The 21,293-nt window shown below is 35.3% G+C and overlaps 1 protein-coding gene across 3 annotated transcripts in view; it reads left to right on the forward strand.

Annotated features, from left to right (window-relative positions):
- Window positions 1-21,293, forward strand: part of STXBP3 (syntaxin binding protein 3) — a 54,525-nt gene that overhangs the window by 21,768 nt on the left and 11,464 nt on the right. For all 3 annotated transcript variants that reach the window (XM_040471166.1, XM_040471168.1, XM_040471167.1), the window contains exons 6-13: window positions 542-642; window positions 4,790-4,944; window positions 9,482-9,572; window positions 12,390-12,514; window positions 15,024-15,119; window positions 15,254-15,311; window positions 19,990-20,055; window positions 20,820-20,900. In XM_040471166.1, the coding sequence (XP_040327100.1) occupies window positions 542-642; window positions 4,790-4,944; window positions 9,482-9,572; window positions 12,390-12,514; window positions 15,024-15,119; window positions 15,254-15,311; window positions 19,990-20,055; window positions 20,820-20,900 (773 nt within the window). The remainder of the gene's footprint in view (window positions 1-541; window positions 643-4,789; window positions 4,945-9,481; window positions 9,573-12,389; window positions 12,515-15,023; window positions 15,120-15,253; window positions 15,312-19,989; window positions 20,056-20,819; window positions 20,901-21,293) is intronic.

The raw sequence follows: 21,293 nt of genomic DNA on the forward strand, positions 1-21,293 counted from the left end.
ATGGTTGATGTTCCAACCTAGATTTAATAGAGATATAGACAGGTAAAGGGAGGGTGGAGAGAACAGGCTCTGGATTAGTCTCAGGATTTCCTGACATTAAAGAAGGTCTTGAGATACAAGGAAAAACTAACAACTTGTGTGGGATGGTTGCACTTAGTGCCACATTTAGAAAAGCAGTATAAATTCCTAAGAAATTCTGAAAGTCCTATGAAAGTTTATTAAGCCATGAGTTTGGATCTGATTTTCCTTCCTAACAATTTTAGGTTGCTGTGTAAGCAGCTCTCTAAGGAAATAATCATAAGTTATGGTGCCTATGAATGGGGAAAATGGAATTTCTGTTACAGCCCTGTTGGCTAGAATACATTTGCTGTGTAAAGTGAAGAAAAATATTTACATATTGTCTCTGTCCTCATAGTAAATTGCTTTGTGAAAGTCACTAATTATATGTAAAAAATAAATATTCTTGCATGTTAAAATGATTTATTCCAAAGAATAAAAATTTAGATGGAGTTATATGCTTTGATTTTTCCCGCCCTCTCAGTTTGCCCTGATAGTCTCTTTAACAAAATTAAGACTTCTTGCTCCAAATCAATAAGAAGATGTAAAGAAATAAATATTTCCTTCATTCCACTTGAATCTCAGGTACTTTCTTGTTTTACTTTTAATTTTAGTTTATAATGGATTTAAAATTTTGGTTTTATGAGCTTACTTATTGTTAATAAGGTATATCTTAAAGATGTTTTAGATGAAGGAAAGGAGAGGAGCATAAATTGGAACAGAACATTATGAAAGTGGAGCTTAAATTTCACAGCTGCCACTAAGTGCTGTGCATGTCAAGTTTTACAGAACTATTAGATTATGAAATGAAAAGATTTTGAACACAATGTTAGATGACTCAAAAGAAATAACCTTTAGCTTCTGTAACCATTTGTGATGTTAAAACAAATGTTCTTCGGGGCGCCTGGGTGGCGCAGTCGGTTAGGCGTCCGACTTCAGCCAGGTCACGATCTCGCGGTCCATGAGTTCGAGCCCCGCGTCGGGCTCTGGGCTGATGGCTCAGAGCCTGGAGCCTGTTTCCGATTCTGTGTCTCCCTCTCTCTCTCTGCCCCTCCCCTGTTCATGCTCTGTCTCTCTCTGTCCCAAAGATAAATGAACGTTGAAAAAAAAAAAAATTTAAAACAAATGTTCTTCAACAAATTTTTTCTATAACATTATATAGATTGCATTAATTTATAAAATGAAGGGTTTTAAAAATTCATTTTGACTTTGGAATAGTTATGATCCTTCAATTAATAATAATGATGGTGATAGGAAACACCTATGTAGTATTCTCCATGTGCCAGACACTTTCCTAAATATTTTCCGTAAATATATTCATGTAATCCTCATGATAGTCCTATGAATGGATGGTAATTCTGTCTTCATTTTAAAAATGGGGAAATCAAAGAAGTTAAGTAACTTGCCCCAGATCACACAGCTAGTGCATTGCTCAACTTTGTTGTGCTCTGTTCTCTGTGTTTGGATTCTAGCATTTCATAGAATTCTAATAGTTTACTGTTGTTTGGAACTATAAGGTCAATATTTTAAGAGAAATAAGGGTCCTAGAAGAGGAATTTTTCTTTTTATTTTCTTTTTAAATGTATGTTTATTTTTGAGAGAGAGAGAGTGCAGGGGAGGGGCAGAGAGAGAGGGAGACAGAGGATCCTAAACAGGGTTCTCCCAGCCTCGACCTCACAAACCATGAGGTCATGACCTGAGCTGAAGTGGTCGCTTAACTGACTGAGCCACCCAGGCACCCCAAGAGATTTTTCTTTTAAGCTATTGCTATTTTGGGCAAAGAAAGATTATAATCCAAATTGTAAAATTTTAAGATATCTGTTTAACGTTACACCATTGCCAAAGGTTAACTTTAGGCCTGTTCCTTTTAATGTGATAATGTAAGTTTAAAATAGGGTGAAATGGGCTTTCTAAATGATGTGGGATATGAATAGTAGTATGATAAATATTATAAACGGATCCAGAGCATCTGCTGTACAGATGGTAAATATAGTTTTAGCCTCAAAATTCATCAAAATTCTGCAGTTGCTCTATTTGAAGGAGAGATCTGTGTAGCTATCTGACCAATTTGATTGGTGATGAGAATAACTTGTTTTTGTCTATATAGAGAAATCTCATGAGAATCTTCTTACTGTGTCTTTGCAAAATGTGATTATTTAAGGTCCTGTCTGGTTTGTTTTTCCCCGAAGAAGTTTTTGCTTTTATTTCCTTGATAAGCATCTGAGAGTTTACTAAGTAACTATAACTGTTACAGAGAAATTACAGTGAAAATGTTTTCAACTTTGTTTGCAAGTGAAGATATAAAGGAAATACTACTAAGTGCTTTGAGCTAAGAGCAAAGGCCTATGTGAGCATTTATCAAGGTCTTGTGCAGTGGATACTGTCTGCCAGATGCAAAGTCAGATAGGATAGTGCTCCAAAGAAGACAAGTTGGACGGACATTAAACACATTTAGAGGTTGCATGGAGAGGAAGGAGGTTGATTCACTCCTGAATTTATGAGTCCAAGAGATTAAAGAAACCTCTTGCTTTACTTCTTACAGGATTTAAGATAATTAGTGCTATCACATATACATTAAGGCAATTAGAGGGAAAGCATTTAAGAATGTAGGGAAATTTGATTACAGTGGATCTTACAAAGAGTCTGGTGTAGTTAGTAGGGAGGTGTTTAGGTAGAAATAGAGCTAAGCCAGTTGTAGATTAGCAAAAAGAGTAGATGAAAGTGGCGGGGGTGGGAGGAGTCTTTATTTAAGGAGCTGATTGTGGGTCATAAAGTTGAAGAAAATATTTGGTAATGGTCTGAAGGAACATGTCTGGTGGTAATGGAAAGTGGAGAGGAAGAGGAGGAGGGAAATGGAAGAATGGAAGAAATGTGAGAGTAGAATGAAAATAAGCTCTAATATTCTCTTTGGTTCATTGGAGTATTAGCTTAGGTTAAACTGTTGTGATAACTCCCTAAATCTCAGTTCATTACTGTAGCCAAGTTTATTTCTCATATTTTTGTCCATTGTGGTTTGTCTGGGGCTTTGCTGTATATTCTCTTCATTCCGGAACTGAGGCTGAAGGACTAGCCCTTGTCTGGGACATAGCAGAAGGAAAAGAGAAATCTTGGAGACACACAATGGCTTTTAAAGCTTTTGTGGGGAGTAGCACGTGTCACTTCTACTCATCTTCGAATACCCATAGCCAAGGCTGACTTTAGTGAGTGGGAAGTATACTCTTATAGGGAGAGGCCCTTAGGGAGGGGCAGTAAGTATTTTTGAACAGATAATATTATCTACTGTAGTGTAATAGTGTACTAAGAGAAGTGCTTGTTGGCAGTTAATATAATAGCCAAGATTTTGAGCAACACAGACATAAGTGGATTAGCTATGGCTAAATCTGAATCCATGTGCAGCCTGCTGCTGTTGGTTATGTTCAGAGAAATGAATGTACAATGAAAGGAAACTTTTCATAAGCAGGTTTATTCATAATGCAATAGTTTAGCATGTAATGTTTATTACATACTTACTTTTACACTCAATACATCATCCTAGGCTAAGAGAGATTGTTATCATTGTTTAAAAAAAATAAAAATTGGCTTAATGAAGAACTAACTCCCAACCCTAGTAAAAGAGCTTCTTCTTTTGTATTCATTTTTTAAAAGTTTATTTATTTAGAGAGAGAGACTGCGTGAGTATGAGTGGGGGTGGGGCAGAGAGAGAGGGAGAGAGAGAATCCCAAGTAGCCTCCACACCATCAGCACAGAGCTGATACCACTATCAGTGCGATTGTGACCTCAGCTGAAACCAAGAGGCGCTAAACCAACTGAGCCACCCAGGTGCCTCACTTTTGTACTCTTCAAATAACATAATAATAGTAAATTTCTAATGCAGTTCTTTTTTTAAATATTTATTTTTGAGGGAGAGAGAGCCACACATACACAAGCGGGGGAGGGGCAAGAGAAGGGGAGAGAGACTCCCAAGCAGGCTCTATACCATTAGCACAGAGCCTGACACAGGGCTCGAACCGATGAATGGAGAGATCATGACCTGACCTGAGATCAAAAGTCAGTTGCTTAACCGACTGCGCCACCCAGGCGCCCCTCTAATCCAGTTCTTTGCACATAAGTAAATGTTTTTGTTAGTTGAAAAAATGTGTCTTTGAGGTTTCAGTGTGGTCTATGATTTGACCAATTACTATGTCTGGCACAATACTGTGTCTTTTTGGGAAACATATCTCTATTTTAAGGACATGAAGAATATAAACCAAAGAATTGAAGATACATATCAACTATGGAAAATTTCTAGGTTATTCTCTAACAGATTAAGATTTTTAATGTATGTCAAATATATAGACCAACTTTGGCTTTGTTGTATTTCTTTGTGTCAGGTATTAGATTTTTAGTTTAGTTTGACTACCTCAAATTCCTTCATCTGTTGCACAGGTAGTAAGAAACAAATAGTACAGTATGAAACAAGAAATGAAGAAGAGAGGTAGACTAAGCAGGAAAGGAGAGTGGGAAAAGAAATAAAGGATGAAATCGAGATGACTGAGAGAAAATGAGATTTGATTAAGGTAAAGACACAGTGGTCTCAGGAAACAGCCTGGTTAAGCAAGTAATTTTTTTAATGTCCCAAATAATAGCCACATTTTTCTGTGTGTGTGTGTGTGTGTGTGTGTGTGTGTGTGTTAAACCAAATCATCAATTGACACAGTATGACCTTATTTTTTTTTGGGGGGGCCTAACTTAGGTTTATACTCTTGATGTACCGGATGCATTCTATTACTGTTACAGTCCGGACCCTAGTAATGCAAATGGAAAAGATGCCGTTATGGAAGCAATGGCTGAGCAGATAGTTACTGTATGTGCTACCCTGGATGAAAACCCTGGAGTAAGATATAAAAGGTAGAACACTCAATACTGTCTGTATATGTTATGCTTTCTATTTGATCTCCAATATAGAGGTAAGTAATATCTCTGTGCTAAAGTGTATTGGATTGCAGGGTTTACTTTGCAAACTCCATGTAAAATTATGCTGTTCAAATAGCAGATTTAAAGTTTAAGGTTGAAATTTCCAAGCAACTAATAACCCCCTGTTACTAAATTTCAGAGCTTAAATTTGGTATAATTTGCAAGCACTTTTAAAAAAATGTTTATTTTGCGAGAGAGCACGTCAGTGGGGAGGAGGTAGAGAAAGAGGAGAGAGAGAATCCCAAGCAGGTTCCACACTGTCAGTGCAGAGCCCAATATGGGGTTCAAACTCATGAACCCTGAGATCATGACCTGAGCTGAGATCAAGAGTTGGACACTTAACCGACTGAGCCACCCAGGTGCCCCTCAAATAAATAAATACATTAATTAATTAATTAATTAGTTATTTTAAAATTTTACATCCAAATTAGTTAGCATATAGTGCAACAATGATTTCAGGAGTAGATTCCTCACTGCCCCTTACCCATTTAACCCATCCCTCCTCCCACAACCCCTCCAATAACCCTCTGTTTGTTCTCCATATTTATGAGTCTCTTCTGTTTTGTCCCCCTCCCTGTTTTTATATTATTTTTGTTTCCCTTCACTTACATTCATCTGTTTTGTCTCTTAAAGTCCTCATATGAGTGAAGTCATATGATTTTTGTCTTTCTCTGACTAATTTCACTTAGCATAATACCCTCCAGTTCTATCCACATAGTTGCAAATGGCAAGGTTTCATTCTTTCTGATTGCTGAGTAATACTCCGTTGTATATATATACCACATCTTCTTTATCCATTCATCCATCGATGGACATTTGTGCTCTTTCCGTACTTTGGCTATTGTTGATAGTGCTGCTATAAACATGGAGGTGCATGTGTCCCTTCGAAAACAGTACACCTGTATTCCTTGGATAAACGCCTAGTAGTGCAATTGCTGGGTTGTAGGGCAGTTCCATTTTTAGTTTTTTGAGGAACCTCCATACTGTTTTCCAGAGTGGCTGCACCAGCTTGCATTCCCACCGACAATGCAAAAGAGATCCTCTTTCTCCGCATCCTTGCCAACATCTATTGTTTCCTGAGTTGTTATTGTTAGCCATTCTGACAGATGTAAGGTGGTATCTCATTGTGGTTTTTTTTTTTTAATTTTTAATGTTTATTTATTTTTGAGAGATAGAGATACAGAGTGTGAGCAGGGTAGGGACAGAGAGAGAGACATACACAGAATCTGAAGCAGGCTCCAGGCTCTGAGCTGTCAGCACAGAGCCTGACATGGGGCTCGAACTCAGGAGCGGTGAGATCATGACCTGAGCTGAAGTCAGACACCCAACCGACTGAGCCACCCAGACGCCCCTCATTGTGGTTTTTATTTGTATTTCCCTGATGATGAGTGATGTTGAGCATTTTTTCATGTGTCGATTGGACATCTGGATGTCTTCTTTGGAGAAGTGTCTATTCATGTCTTTTGCCCCTTTCTTCACTGGATTATTTGTTTTTTGGGTGTTGAGTTTGATAAATTCTTTATAGATTTTGGATACTAACCCTTTATCTGATATGTCATTTGCAAATACCTTCTCCCATTCTGTTGGTTGCCTTTTAGTTTTGCTGATTGTTTCCTTTGCTGTGCAGAAGCTTTTTATTTTGATGAGGTCCCAGTAGTTCATTTTTGCTTTTGCTTCCCTTGCCTTTGGAGACGTGTTGAGTAAGAAGTTGCTGTGGCCAAGATCAAAGAGGTTTTTGCCTGCGTTCTCCTCTAGGATTTTGATGGCTTCCTGTCTTACATTTAGGTCTTTCATCCATTTTGAATTTATTTTTGTGTATGGTGTAAGAAAAGTAGTCCAGGTTCATTCTTCTGCATGTCGCTGTCAGTTTTCCCAGCACCACTTGCTGAAGAGAGTGTCTTTATTCCATTGGATATTCTTTCCTGCTTGGTCAAAGATTAGGTGGCCATACGTTTGTGGGTACATTTCTGGGTTCTCTATTCTATTTCATTGATCTGAGTGTTATTTTTTAATGTTTATTTACTTTGAGAGAGAGCATGTGTGAATGAGTGGGGGAGGGGCAGAGAGAGAGGGAGAGAATTCCAAGCAGGCTCCCTGCTGTCAGAGCAGGGCTCAAACTCAAGAATAGCAAGATCATGACCTGCGCAGAAATCAAGAGTCAGATGTTCCACCCTGAGCCAGCCAGCTGCCCCCCAGTGGCCATTTTAAATAGATTTTCTGTTGTTTTTTTTTAAAGAGCTAAAGTTTGACTTTAATACCGTGTACCTTTATTTATTTGCTTCTTTTTAAAAATAGCAAATTTTTAAAAATTTGCTTCTTTTTAAAAATAAGATTTACTGTGAGGCACCTGGGTGGCTCAGTCGTTAAGCATCTGACTTTGGCTCAGGTCATGATCTAACAGTTCACAGGTTTGAGCCCCACATCAGGCTCTTATGCTGACAGCTCAGAGCCTGCAGCCTGCTTTGGATTCTGTGTCTCCCTATCACTCTCTACCCCTCTCCTGCTCGTGCTCTCTCTCAAAAAAAATTAACATTAAAAAAATTTTTTTAATAAATAATAACAAAATAAAAATTTACTGTAAAGTGCATAAATGATATATGTATTGCTTGATAAATCGTTCCAGAGTGAACATATCCCTCTAAACCTACCAAGGTCAAGAAATAGAACATAAACAGCATCTCAGAGGTTCTGCTCATGATCCTTCTTGATCACTACCCCCTTTTTTCTCCCCAAAGGTTACTACTATCCTGACTTTTAACATGTATTTTAGTTCTGCCTGGTGTTGAACTTGGTAAAAATGGAATCATATGAAATTTTTGTTTCTGCCTTCTTTGTTCAACATTATGTTTTGAGAGTCATCCATATTGTTTTATGTAATCTCTGCTAATTACTAGCTGTGTGACCCTTCTGCCCTCAGTTTCCTTATCTATGAAATGGGAATGATAGTACCCACCTTATTAAGTTGTTGTTAGAACTCTGTAAAGCATTCGGGATAGTACATGACACTAGTAAAATGGTAGTAGTAAATATACTATGGTATTACTAGTAAGTATTATCACTCATTTCTTTTTTAAAAGTTTCTTTAAACATTTGCATGTGTCATGTTTGTTGGCTGAGCTGTTTAATTTTAAATTCATGTACTTTATATTTAAGTTACATTAAAATCCTACTTGTAGTTTCTCAAAGCATTCCTTTATGTCTTACGGACTGTTAAAGTGTAATTCTGACATAAAATTATTTCCTTTTGAAAATACTCTAAAGCTAAACATGTAATAAATTTTTCTTTATAGTTGCTATTTTATTTTTAAGGTATAAAACCTAAAGAGTCTTTCACTCTTGGAAGCCATCACAATGAGATTTTTGAGATTGGTGTGCTAATTGAGGAGCCTTTCACAGAAGTTTTCCCTGTAGATTCAGAAGTTATGCTAATGCCACTGGTCATGCAGTTGTAATTTAAACTATGATTTTGTCATTTTAGAAGACTGATATACAAGACTTTATGCAAAAGATTATACTGGAAAGCTAATTAGATGTTAGCACATTGGGAAATCTCACACTGCTAGTAGGAAGGATAATTGGTCAACTCATTTGGAGAGTAACATGCTAGTATCTAGAAAAGTAAAAATGTTTTTCTGATTCAGCAATTATACTTTTAGATGTAGAAAAACATACATGGAGATATATTTACAAAGATATTTGTTTCACTTTTGTTTGAAATAGTATAAAATTGAGAATGATTTAAATGTCCGTCTTTAAGGGGAGGCTGGGTGGGTATCTGACTTCAGTTTAGGTCATGATTTCACAGCCCATGAGTTTGAGCCCTGCTTTGAGCTCTGTGCTGACAGCTCAGAGCCTGGGCCCAGCTTCAGATTCTGTGTCTCCCTCTCTCTCTGCCCCTCCCCCCACTCATGCTCTGTCTCTGAAAAATGAATAAACCTTAAAAAAAATTTTTTTTTAAAGTCCATCTTTAAGGGGATGAATACATAGAATCCAGTATAATTATATGATGGAAAATTGTGTAAAACTAAAGTGAGTAAATTTGATATGTGTATGTCAACATAGATATCAAACATATATAACATATACTGTTAAACATATATAAAATAGTAAATATATATAACAGCATTGACAGGAAGAATACACACCAAATTCATGACAGTGGTTGCTATTGGAAGTGGATAGAGGTAGAGGAGAAGATTAGGAATTGGGAAGGAAATAAAGGGACCTGCAGTTTTATTTATAATATATTATTTTCTTTAAGAAAATTTGAAGCACATATGATAAGGTTTACATTTGTAAAATCCAGACAAATTGGTATAATATTTGATGTATTATTTGAACTTTTCTGTGTTTATAAAGTCTTTTAAATTTGTAAATTATTGCATGGTTTAATTTTAGAATTCAGCTTTATGATACTATAACATGTGTTTTGAAAGAAGGATAATTGTTTGAACATTTTTTCCACTTATAGTAAACCTCTAGATAATGCCAGTAAGCTTGCCCAGCTTGTTGAAAAAAAACTTGAAAACTACTACAAGATTGATGAAAAGAGCCTAATAAAGGTAATGTGTAAAAGGCAAATAGTGATTAGGAACAAAGTCTGTCTTATTTCTTCATAAACCAAAAAAATTGTTCATTTCCAGCGTTGATTTGGGAATTATTGATATAGATTCCCAGTATTGATTTAAGAATAATTAATATAGATGGTAGAGGGAACCTTAATAATGTTGTGGTTTAGTGGGGAAGATAAGAGTTTTGAAGTAAGGACTGTGTCCAACTTCTGGTTCTGCCATTTTTAATTCATAGATATGTTAGTTTGGACAAATAATGTAACTTCTCTGTGCTTAAGTTTTTTAAACTGTAAAATGGGGATAATAAGGATACCTATTTTATAAAGTAGAAGGTTAAATGAGTTATTACTTTTAAAGTTCTTACAATGATGCCTGCTGAGTAAACATTTAATAGTTATTCTTATCTTACTGCTAGCTCTGTGACTTTATACAAATTATTTACTCTGAGTTGTATTTTCATCTATAAAATGGATGTGATAAACATATAGCTTGCTTGGTTGGCATGAAGATAGGTGAATTAACATGTTCAGCACATATAGGAGTTTAATAAATGGCAGCTGTTATTATCTTATGACGACAGTATAAAGTAATCAGAGACTGAGGTTGAGTCCTGGAGAATAGCATCATTTAGGCTTGCGTTGGAAAATGAAGAGTCTGAGGAAACTGAAGGAGGTGGGGCCAGGGGGCTCGGAAGCCATATTAAATGAGCAGAAGAAACTGTTGACAGTTTAGAAGAGGAGATGGGCAAGGGAAACCACTGATACAGTGTTCTTTAATAAGTGAAATGAAAAAAATAATACATAGAATGTAGTGGGAACATAGGCAGTGGATTAATCTTCTAACTGGAGTCTTGGAAGGCATCCCAGAGGAGGAGGCTCTTGAACTTAAAGAATGAGTACAACATGATGGAAGAAGGGGTTTGTTGCTTGGATAACAGGATTCTTTGGCAGAGGCATAGTGAAACAGGGAAATTCACAAATACCTGCACTGGATTAGGAGGGCATAAGCTTAGATATAATGTTAGTTTACAACTTTTAAGAGTTGCTAGAGGTCTGGTGAAAGCTGTTCTGGTGTAGTGATGAAGACAGTGGCTCAGTGTGTAGCATAGTAATAGTCAATGTATGTTGAATGCAGGAAGAGATACATGATGGGTATGTTAGTAAATATCCTTTTGTCAGTATGTTAGTAAATATCCTTTTTTCCTTTATGATTTCAATGAAAAAAAAAAAACAAAAAACGGCAAGATCCACACAAAAAAACAAACTTGTGCTTTCCATTTTTCTGCCTGGGAAATTATACATCCTTCAAATGCTTGGTATTTTTCCTTCATTTGAGAACATGATGAAGTGTCACATTCTTTTTGAAGCATTTCGTGACTCTTCAGGTCAAATGATACTTCCTCCCACGTATTGTCATAACCCCAAGCCCTGATATAACACTTATATTGCACCATCTTTTTCATATTTGTATTTTTGAGGACCTATAACTTAAATGTATTGAAGGCTTACTAAATCCTAGGCACTAAGTGTTTTATGGTGTTACTACATTAAATCTTTTTCTTTTTTTTAAGTTTATTTTCGAGAGAGAGAGAGGCGGGGGGGGGGGGGGGGGGAAGGGGAAGGACAGAGGATCCAAAGTGGGCTCTGTGCTGATAGCAGAGAGCCTGATGCGGAACTCAAATGCACGACCCGTGAGATCATGACCTGAGCCCAAGTCACACCCTTAACCAACTGAGCCACCCAGGTGCCCCTACATTAAGTCTTTACAATAATCTTGTACAGCAGAGGTTCTGGTTATATTTTGTTTTACAAATGAGAATACTGAGATATTTAAGTTAAGCAATTTGTCCAAAGTCATTTAGCAAGAAAGTGGTCAAGACTGGGCTGATACCTGGATCTATGTGATTCCAGAGCCTGTATTCTTAGCCACTGTATCATACTGTCTCAAGGTTTAAATGAGTAAATGTTAAATAAAACAATTTTTAAAGGTCTTTCTCATGTAATTTACTTATATCTGATATATGTAAATAAATAGGAAATATTTATCTAATGAGTTGTAGTTATTTCTGACTGCTTTAAATAATAATCCAAATAATTTATTATTTTCTAAAATGAAACATATGAAAGATACTAGTATTAACAATACTTTTCCTAGCACTGTTATTCACTGTTTAATAATTACTGCTGTTTGTGAATTAATGATAACAAGGCTTTCATTTTGATTTGCCATCTTAGCTGGTATCAGTATAATCCTTTTAAATAGCATAATGGTTAAGAGCATAGGCATGGAATGAAACTGACATGGGTTTGAATCTCCATTTTGCTACTTACCAGCTATGTCATTTAGTCAGGTTGCTGACTTTTAAGCTCTAATGCCTTCGTCATATGGAGATATAAGACCTGCCTCATGGGGTTGCTATAAGAATTGAGTAATATATATTTTTTTGCTTAGCACATGTGTAATACAAAGAGCCTAAGTAGTGACTGCTGTTCATAATTTATATCAGTTTTAATGTTTATGGAACTAAATTCCTAAGAAAATGGGTTTAGTGCAAGGCAGATGTTACTTTTTTAAAACAAATTTTCACAATATTGTAATGTCAAGTTTGGCTCCTTAATTATAAGTTTTCAGTTTTGTAGTCTTGGTTTTTCCCCTATTGTGCCACTCCAATTTTTCTGTTTTAATAGAACTTCACATTCTTAAGAATGAGACAGAAGTTAGGAAAATTCTGCTTTTGTTTTCTGAGATATTAACAAGGTGTTCACACAAATTGAAGTTTCTGAAGATAATTTTATCTTGTTATTCCAGGGTAAAACTCATTCCCAGCTCATAATAATTGATCGTGGCTTTGATCCTGTGTCCACTGTCCTGCATGAACTGACCTTTCAGGCAATGGCATATGATCTACTGCCAATTGAGAATGATACATACAAGCAAGTATATTTTGAAGGGCATATAAAGGGCATATACAAAGAGCATATAGGATATGAGCATTTAATGATTTGTGTAGGCACCAGAAATCTAATGCCCCTGTAACTTTGTTATTCAGAAACTTTATTATTCTCTTACCCCTATAATCATAGTGTATTAAAAAATACCTTGACCTTGTAAGTTAATGGGTAATTTGACTGCTTTGAAGCTTCTTTGATGTAGTTGCTTCCTTAACTATGTCTACAACAAAGCTACATTTAAACCGGTGGAATTTGGGCTTCTTGCTTATGTTAAGAGTAAATACCTGGCCCACTATTATATTTATTGAAGTGGAAACCATATTCAAACTTATTAGGCTGTAATTATTCTGAATCACCCACCCAAAGGTATCTGTGTGTATGTCTTGTCAACGTAATATCTTTAAGAAGATTAGAATACTGGAAAACTGAATAGGATAGCTATTGAGAATAGACATAGTCTTAACTAATTTAGTACCTATTGACTTAACTCTGATATAAGCATATTTACTTTAAAAGTGAGGCCAAATAGCTAAATGAAAAGTGAAATAATTTTTTTATTAGGGAACCATTTTACTGTATTTTTGTGAGTCATTATGAGTGTGTATATATATGTACAGGCATATGTGTATTACATGTTATTTGATATCATAATCTCTAAGTTCAAATTGGCGTTTTTCAGCTAAGATTTACTGCTTGAGCATAGTAGTAAAAATGAAAATTAGTTTTCTGAAATTTTGTGTAAATTATTTCAGTAATTTTAATAAATTAAAAAGATCTTTTTTCTATTGTATATATTTATGTATTTTCTATTGTATGCTTATTTGCATTCTGGTCAAATCCTGGCTTCTGAATTTCCTTCCTGTAATTTATATTACATCTGGTGACATAGAGAAATCAACATAGCTTATTTTTCTAACATAAAAGTAGTTTCAAACAGTTTATTGAGAATTTTCAGGAGAGAATAATACTGTTTACCTCTGTTATCCTTTAGGTCTGTAAGCCTGCACTGCTCCAGAGATTAGAAAGGAATGAAACTAATAGACACTGAAGGACTTGGCTCCAGACATTTCAGGCAGTTCTAACCTAGTATTTAAAATATTCATCCCCTTTAAATTTGCTGGCAAGGAAAGAAAGTTTTAATTTTTTTAAGAGTAAGGGAGAGACCTATTAAACAAACAAACAAAAAAAAAAAAACAAAAACACCAGCAATACTCCCTTTTATGAATCAAAAAAGTCCAAGGGATAAAATGAGATGAAAGTTTGAACTCCCTATGGTTTGTGCTCCATTACAATTGTTAATGGAGACAGTACAAAGCAGGAAATTCAAAGTATCCATACTCTGTTTTTATATTGGTAATTTCTTTAAATGTACTTTTAAAATGGGGTTGTCATCATCTTTTAGTATTGTCAGGCTTGCTGTCTTAATCTTTGTTTATAAATCAAAGGTTAAAAGAATTATGTAAGTACAAAGTTACATTTTAAATGGCAGATAGGCTGCTGTGTCCTTAATATATCTTCTGATTAAGCTCTCATTCTACCTTTGGGTATTTGCAATTAAGACTGCATAGGTAAATGGTTTTATACGTGGGGCCTGTAATTTTTGGAGCTATGGAAGTGGGATTATATTCATATAGTAGAAATCTATATTTATTATCTGCAGTTTAGAGCTGGGAAAGTTCAACGCTGTACTTCCTAATCTTGGCTCAGGAAATTGACAGTTCCAAGGATGATTGAATCTCCTTAGCACTATAGATGGAAGGAGGCTATCTGCATTAAAAAAGAAGGGAGATGTTACATTTGGGGAGGCAGTCAAGAAGCCCATTTTGAGTAGTTTCATGAACCTCTTGAATTTCTACTCACCTCGGTAGGACTTACTAAGGCAATCAGAATTTTTTATGACTGCGTTAGTTTTTCTCTCATATCCTTTCTCATTCTTCATTGGAGATGTGGTTATAGGATTAGGGAAGAATGTAGAAACAGATGACACGTGTTTATGATTTTACATACTTGGATACATGTTTGTGAAAATGTGAACTGAAACACCTTCAGTATTTAATAGGCTACATTAGGGGTGACATTTAATAGGTGTTTAATAGTTGTGCTGATGGTTATTGGCACATCAAAATAGTATTTTAAGCAATTAGAACACATTGTTAATATAAATTCAGTCTTGTTCTTAGAGTTGATTGTAGAATGTTTAATATTTCATAAAGTACCATTTTGCTGAGCTAAAACTCTTTAATATAGCTGAATCTAACATTTGAAAGCAAAAATGTCTTGGTAGACATACAACTTTGATTTTGAATGTAAGGATACCAATATGCCTTACTTTTGAGTAGATATTCATTATCCTCCTAAAATTAATGGATTGAATATATATATGTATTGCTCAGTTTCTTGAGCTATGTCTTAAAATTATTGTTTGTAAAGATATTTCTTCCACTTTAGGTGGGAGATAATCCAAAAGTTTTATATTTCTGTCTGCTTGTAGATACAAAACAGATGGGAAAGAAAAGGAGGCCGTCCTTGAAGAAGATGATGACCTCTGGGTCAGAATTCGACATCGGCATATTGCAGTTGTATTAGAGTATGTGAACCCAATTTAATTCTTATTCCATATTTTTTAGGCACTAAGTACCTGAAAGTACATTTTGTAATGTTAATATATTTCTGTAAAGAGTTAGACCTTACAAATCTAAATAATTTTCTCAAATTTGACAGGGAAATTCCCAAACTAATGAAGGAAATTTCATCAACAAAGAAAGCAACAGAAGGAAAGGTACGAATTTTATTTAGCATTCAAACTAATGATGGTGAATTTTAAAGTTTGTTTAAAATGTGTATTTTAACTATTTAATTTTCCACTTTGGGAAATTTCTAACACACACTAAAGTAGAAGAAATGAACTCCCATGTACCCATTACCTAGTTGCAACAGTTGGCAACATTTCGTCTGTCTTGTTTCATTTGAGTTTATTTTTAAAAGGCCATTTGGGGCGCCTGGGTGGCTCAGTTGAGTGTTCAACTTCAGCTCATGTCATGATCTCCTGGTTTGTGGGTTCAAGCCCCTCATCGGGCTCTGTGCTGAATAGCTCAGAGCCTGGAGCCTGCTTCGGATTCTGTTTCTCCCTCTCTCTCTGCCCTTCCTGTGCGCGCGCGCGCGCTCTCTCTCTCTCTCTCTCTCTCTCTCTCTGTCTCAAAAATAAATAAAAAATATTTAGGGGCGCATGGGTGGCGCAGTCGGTTAAGCGTTCGACTTCAGCCAGGTCATGATCTCGCGGTCCGTGAGTTCGAGCCCCGCGTCGGGCTCTGGTCTGATGGCTCAGAGCCTGGAGCCTGTTTCCGATTCTGTGTCTCCCTCTCTCTCTGCCCCTCCCCCGTTCATGCTCTGTCTCTCTCTGTCCCAAAAATAAATAAACGTTGAAAAAAAAGAAAATTTATTTAAAAAAAAAATTTTTTTTTTAATTAAAAAGCCATTTAGTCAATTTCATCAATGCATTCTTGTTGGATTTTTTAATAATGAGGTGTGATTTACCCAAGTGCACAAATCTTAAGTGTATACTGAGTAACTTTTTACATGTATATATGTATACACACACACACACATAAATATATATATATATTTATGTGTATATATATATACATATATGTATATATGTGTGTGTGTATATATATATATATGTATATATATTTATATATATGGAACCACCACCTAAATGAAAATAGAGAACATTTCCATTATTCCAAAAGAGTACACAATAATATCATCTGTGAATAAAGAAAATTTAGCCTGACCCTTTTCAATTTTATACATTTAAAATAGTTTTTTTAAGTTTGTTTATTTGTTTTGAGAGAGAGAGTGCACGTACACGCCCAAGTGGGGAAGGGTCAGGGAGAGAGAGAATCCTAACCAGGCTCCCTACTGTCAGCACAGAGCCTGATGCGGGGCTCAAATCCACAAAACCGTGAGATCATGACCTGAGCCAAAACCAGGAGCCAGACATTTAACCAGCTGAGCCATCCAGGTACCCCGACAATTTTGTCTTTAATTGAAATGTTTAGTCCATAAATATTTCATATAATTATTGATATAGTTGAGTTTATGTCTACCATCTTGTTTCTATTTGTTTTGTCCTTTTGTCTTTTTCTTTTCTGTCACCTTTATGTATTGTATTTTTTTTTAGTTATTCCATTTTATCTCCAATATAAATTTGTTTTATCTTTTAGTATCCTTTTTATAGTCATTATGCTAGGTATTACTAAATGTATTATCACAGTCTACCTTAAAGTAAGTATACTTTTGCCATGTCCTGAAGAATTCAAGAGCCTTGTAAAAGTTTAACTACATTTTCCTCCTTCCTCTTTTGTGCCATTATCGTCGTGTATTTTACTTTAACATGTGTTTATAAACTTAAGTTGTTATTATTTAAATTCTCAATAGACTTTTATATTGCCCTCATATTTATGAGATGTATTGTTACTTATTCCTTATAACTCTTCAGTTTTTCTAAGGGCCAGATGAATTATCTCAATTTTTGTTTTATCTGAGGTTATCTTTGTTTTGTAAGCTTTTCAGCTACACTTTTGCTGCATTTAAAATGAAAGGTTAGCAGTTTTCCTTTCAGCAATGTGAAGATTGTAAAACATCACCTTCTGGCCACCATATTTTATATTAAAGAAAGCAGCTGTCATGTTATCTTCCTGAAGATAAAGTGGTTTTTTGAAGATTTTCCCTTTATCTTTGATTTTTAACAATTTAGCCATCATATTTCTTACTATAATGTGTATAATGTATATAATATATATATATAATATGTATCTTCCTTGGGTTTGTTGGGCTTCTTAAATCACTGATTAATAACTTTCATCATATTTGTAAAAATTCTTTGTCATTATTTCCTCATGTTTGTCCTAATCTTTCTCCTTTCCTTCTAGGACTCCATTCACTTGTGTTTTAGAGATTTTTTTTTTTTTTTTTTTTTTTTACCATATTCCACATCTTTTATATTCTGTTCTTTTCCCCCCATATTTCCCTCTCTACTTTAATTGAATATTTTCTGTTAACCTTTGAGTCTCCTATTTCTGTCTCTTTTGTGTCCAGCATGCTGTTAAACCCATTCTATGTATTATTTTTAAGTGATTTGTAAAGTTTTCTCTCTATAGTATAAAATTCTATTCGTTTTGACAAATTCATATGATCATATAACTACAGTCAAGTTATAGAATAGTTCCACCACCTCCCCCAAATTCCCTTGTGCCTCTTTGTAGACAACCTCTGTATACAACTCTGATCTCCTGGCAACCACTAATCTGTTTTCTGTCTCTGTGGATTTGCCTTTTCTAGAATGTCATCTAAATGGAATAATACAGTATGACTTTTCTCATTTACGATAATGCACTTGACATTCATGTTGGCTGTAACAGTGGTTTTACCCTTTAATGCTTAGAAGTACTCCACTGTGTTTATCTATTCCCATCTTGCTGAACATTGAAATTTTTTTCAAGTTGTTGGCAACTATGAATAAAGCCACTATAAAACATTCAGGTTTTGTGTAAAAAGATGTTTTCATTCTCTTGGGTAGACAATTAAGGGTGAGATTGCTGGGCCATACAGTAAATATATGTTTAACTTCATAAGAAAATTCCGAAATACTGTGGCTGTACTATTTTATAGTCCCTCCAGCACTGTAAAGGAATCACTATGTTTTTGATTTCTAATATCGCATTTAGTTCCAAGACATCCATTGAATTTTTAAAATAAATTCTAATTTTCTATTGAAGTACTGTATCTTTTTATCCATTTAGTCCATCTTTTCCTGTTTTCTTTAACATAAATATGCTATTTTTGAATTCCTTGTCTGCTAACTCCAACATCTGGATTGTCCTGGGTCTACCTTTTTTTTTTTTTAATACCAGTATAGTTAACGTACAGTGTTATATTAGTTTCAGGTATACAGTATAGTGATTCAGCAATTCCATATATGATTCAGTGTTCAATCCCTTTCACCTGTTTCACCCATCCCTCCACCCATGTTCTCTCTGGTAACCATCAGTTTGTTCTCTGCAGTTAAGAGTCTGGTTTTTTTGGTTTGTCTCTTCTTTGCTCTTTTGTTTTTTAGATTCCACATGAGTGAAATCATATGATATTTGTCTTTCTCTGACTTATTTCACTAGCATTATACCCTCTAGATCCATCCATGTTGTTGCAAACGGCAAGATGTCATTCTTTGTTTACATCTGGTAGTATCCCATTGTGTATATATACCGCATCTTCTTTGTCTTGAGTCTACTTTTACTATTCAATATTGATCACTTTTTTTGTCTTATATGTCCAGTAATATTTTCGTGTATGTTAGACATCACAGATTACATTGCAGAAGCTCTAGATGATGTTCTCCCTGCAAAGAGTATTGAGTTCTGTTCTGGCAGGGATTTAATTTGCTGATGAATAATCTTAATTTTGTTGCCACTTCATGTCAGGCACTGTTATGGTTAGCATATTTCCTTTAGTTCAGAGACATAGTCCTAGACTAGAACTTAATCTCTGGGGATATTCCCTTAACACTGTCTTCTTCGGATCAGAGAATGCCAGTATTTTCTTAGCACTAAGACCCCTCTGAAATCTCTGTTCAGCATTTAGGCACCCACCATTGTTCTCTGGTAGGCCTTTTTTTTTTTTTTTTGAAGTTTTTTTTCACGTTTTATTTATTTTTGAAAGACAGAGACAGAGCGCAAGCAGCGGAGGGGCAGAGAGAGGGGGAGACACAGAATCCGAAGCAGGCTCCAGGCTCTGAGCTGTCAGCACAGAGTCTCACGTGGGGCTCAAACCCACGAACCGTGAGATCATGACCTGAGCCAAAGTTGGATGCTTTTAGCCAACTGAGCCACCCAGGTGCCCCTCTGTGTTAGACCTTTAAAAGTTTTGCCCTTTACATGTGCAGGTTGGTGTTTGGCCAGGGATCCAAAGACAACCCTTCTTTGAGTTATATCTTTGAGTTATGTTGTGACTGGCTCTTTCCTAGCACCCTGCCCCCCCAAACCCTATCTCACCAGCCCCAAACTCTGACCTCTTTTTCCTCTGCCTGGAGAGACTAGTGCTTTTTAGTTGAATTCTATTTCCTTTCACCATGTTTTCTAAAGTGCTCAAGGGAAAAGCTAGGGTAAGTGCAGGGATCGCCTTCAGTGCTTTCTTCTGCTTACGTATCTTAGCTGTGAGCAGTTTTTCTTAGCCATTGCCTGAGAGTTGTCTTATTTACTTTGTCCAATTCTATTTTTGTTTATGGAGGTAGAATAATTTTGAAATTAGCTACTTTATTGTGACTGAAACTGGAAGCCTCTTGAATTTTTTTAATTTGCCAAATACTTAGAAAAGTAACAATAAAACTACAAGATTTAAAAATTTTTATATAAAATACCAGAATTATAAGTTTGCTTTAAAAATGTTTGATTTTTTTCTAGACATCACTTAGTGCTCTTGCGCAACTGATGAAAAAGATGCCCCATTTCCGTAAACAGATTACTAAGGTAAGCAGTATTGTACATGAGATACTTTATCATTTTTAGTTTATTAGTCGTCCAGTTCTATAGTCAGGTTTAGTAGTGGGTGTCATGGGATAGTTGGTGTTAGTTAACCTCTAAAATTTTAGTCTAGGTCTGGGAAATTTTCCAAATACTTAAGCTTCTCAGTAGTATTCTCTGTATATAATGTAGATTCATCCAAATTCAGCTTAAACTTTTTATACCTTTGTCTTGAACAGCCAGACAGAGAATTTTGTATTTATCAACTTAATAAGAAAATTTAATATTGGATTGACCATTGGTTGTTACTCTACTTGGTTCCTTAATAGTTATGTGTTAGTAGTTAAGAGCAGTTAAGCCACGTTGGTAGGTAAACTTTTGTTGTTGTTGGTAGTGGTGTATCATTCTCTCTTATGAGTCATTATCAGAATAATTTTAACTCATTTTTTATCATATGGCACCCTAATCAAGAACCAATAATATAAATTCAAACTTTAAGGACTTAGCTGTTTTTCTTTCTCTGCTTCTTTTTCATTACTCTTAAACCCAACACATACTCAACCCTTCTGTTTTTTGCTGTCTGTTGATTGTCTCTTGTGGACCATGTTAATTGTCACTTTTTTCTTTTTCTTGAGCTATTTTCCTTGCTTTACACGGTACCTACTTTCTGCCTAAGCCCATAATTTCCTTCAGGCCCATCTTACAAGTTTAGTATTATCAGTTGCTTAAAAAGAAATTAAAATGATTTAAATGATTGATTTGTTTTTCAGCAAGTTGTCCATCTTAACTTAGCAGAAGATTGCATGAATAAATTCAAGCCTAATATAGAAAAGCTCTGCAAAAGTGAACAGGTATGTGCAGAGTGAGAAATACATATGTCCTAATACATTTCCGGAATGAACTTTGTAAGGTGTGCTAAACCACAAAATCTCAACTAGGCAGTATTTAAATACATCACTATTCACCAACATTATCATGTAGCTATAAGTATCATAGTAAGCAGTTCCTCCTAATCTGTGATTATGCGTTTTTGGTTAAATGGAATAATTTAAGTATTTAGAACATTGTTTCAGAGTAGCACTGTTGGCAGGCCTTTCTCAGTAGGTACAACATTTAATGCAGCATCCTGCAGAGTACTGCATTGGCACATTTAACTTGTTTTAGAGGCCCCTCTTTAATGCCAAACTATTTAGTGCAAAGAGAAATAGAATGCAAACCATATGTGATTTTAATTTTTTTAATGT

Source organism: Herpailurus yagouaroundi, unplaced genomic scaffold, assembly GCF_014898765.1.
Source record: "Herpailurus yagouaroundi ecotype Mexico unplaced genomic scaffold, PumYag 77, whole genome shotgun sequence".
In the NCBI taxonomy this organism is placed as follows: domain Eukaryota; kingdom Metazoa; phylum Chordata; class Mammalia; order Carnivora; family Felidae; genus Herpailurus; species Herpailurus yagouaroundi.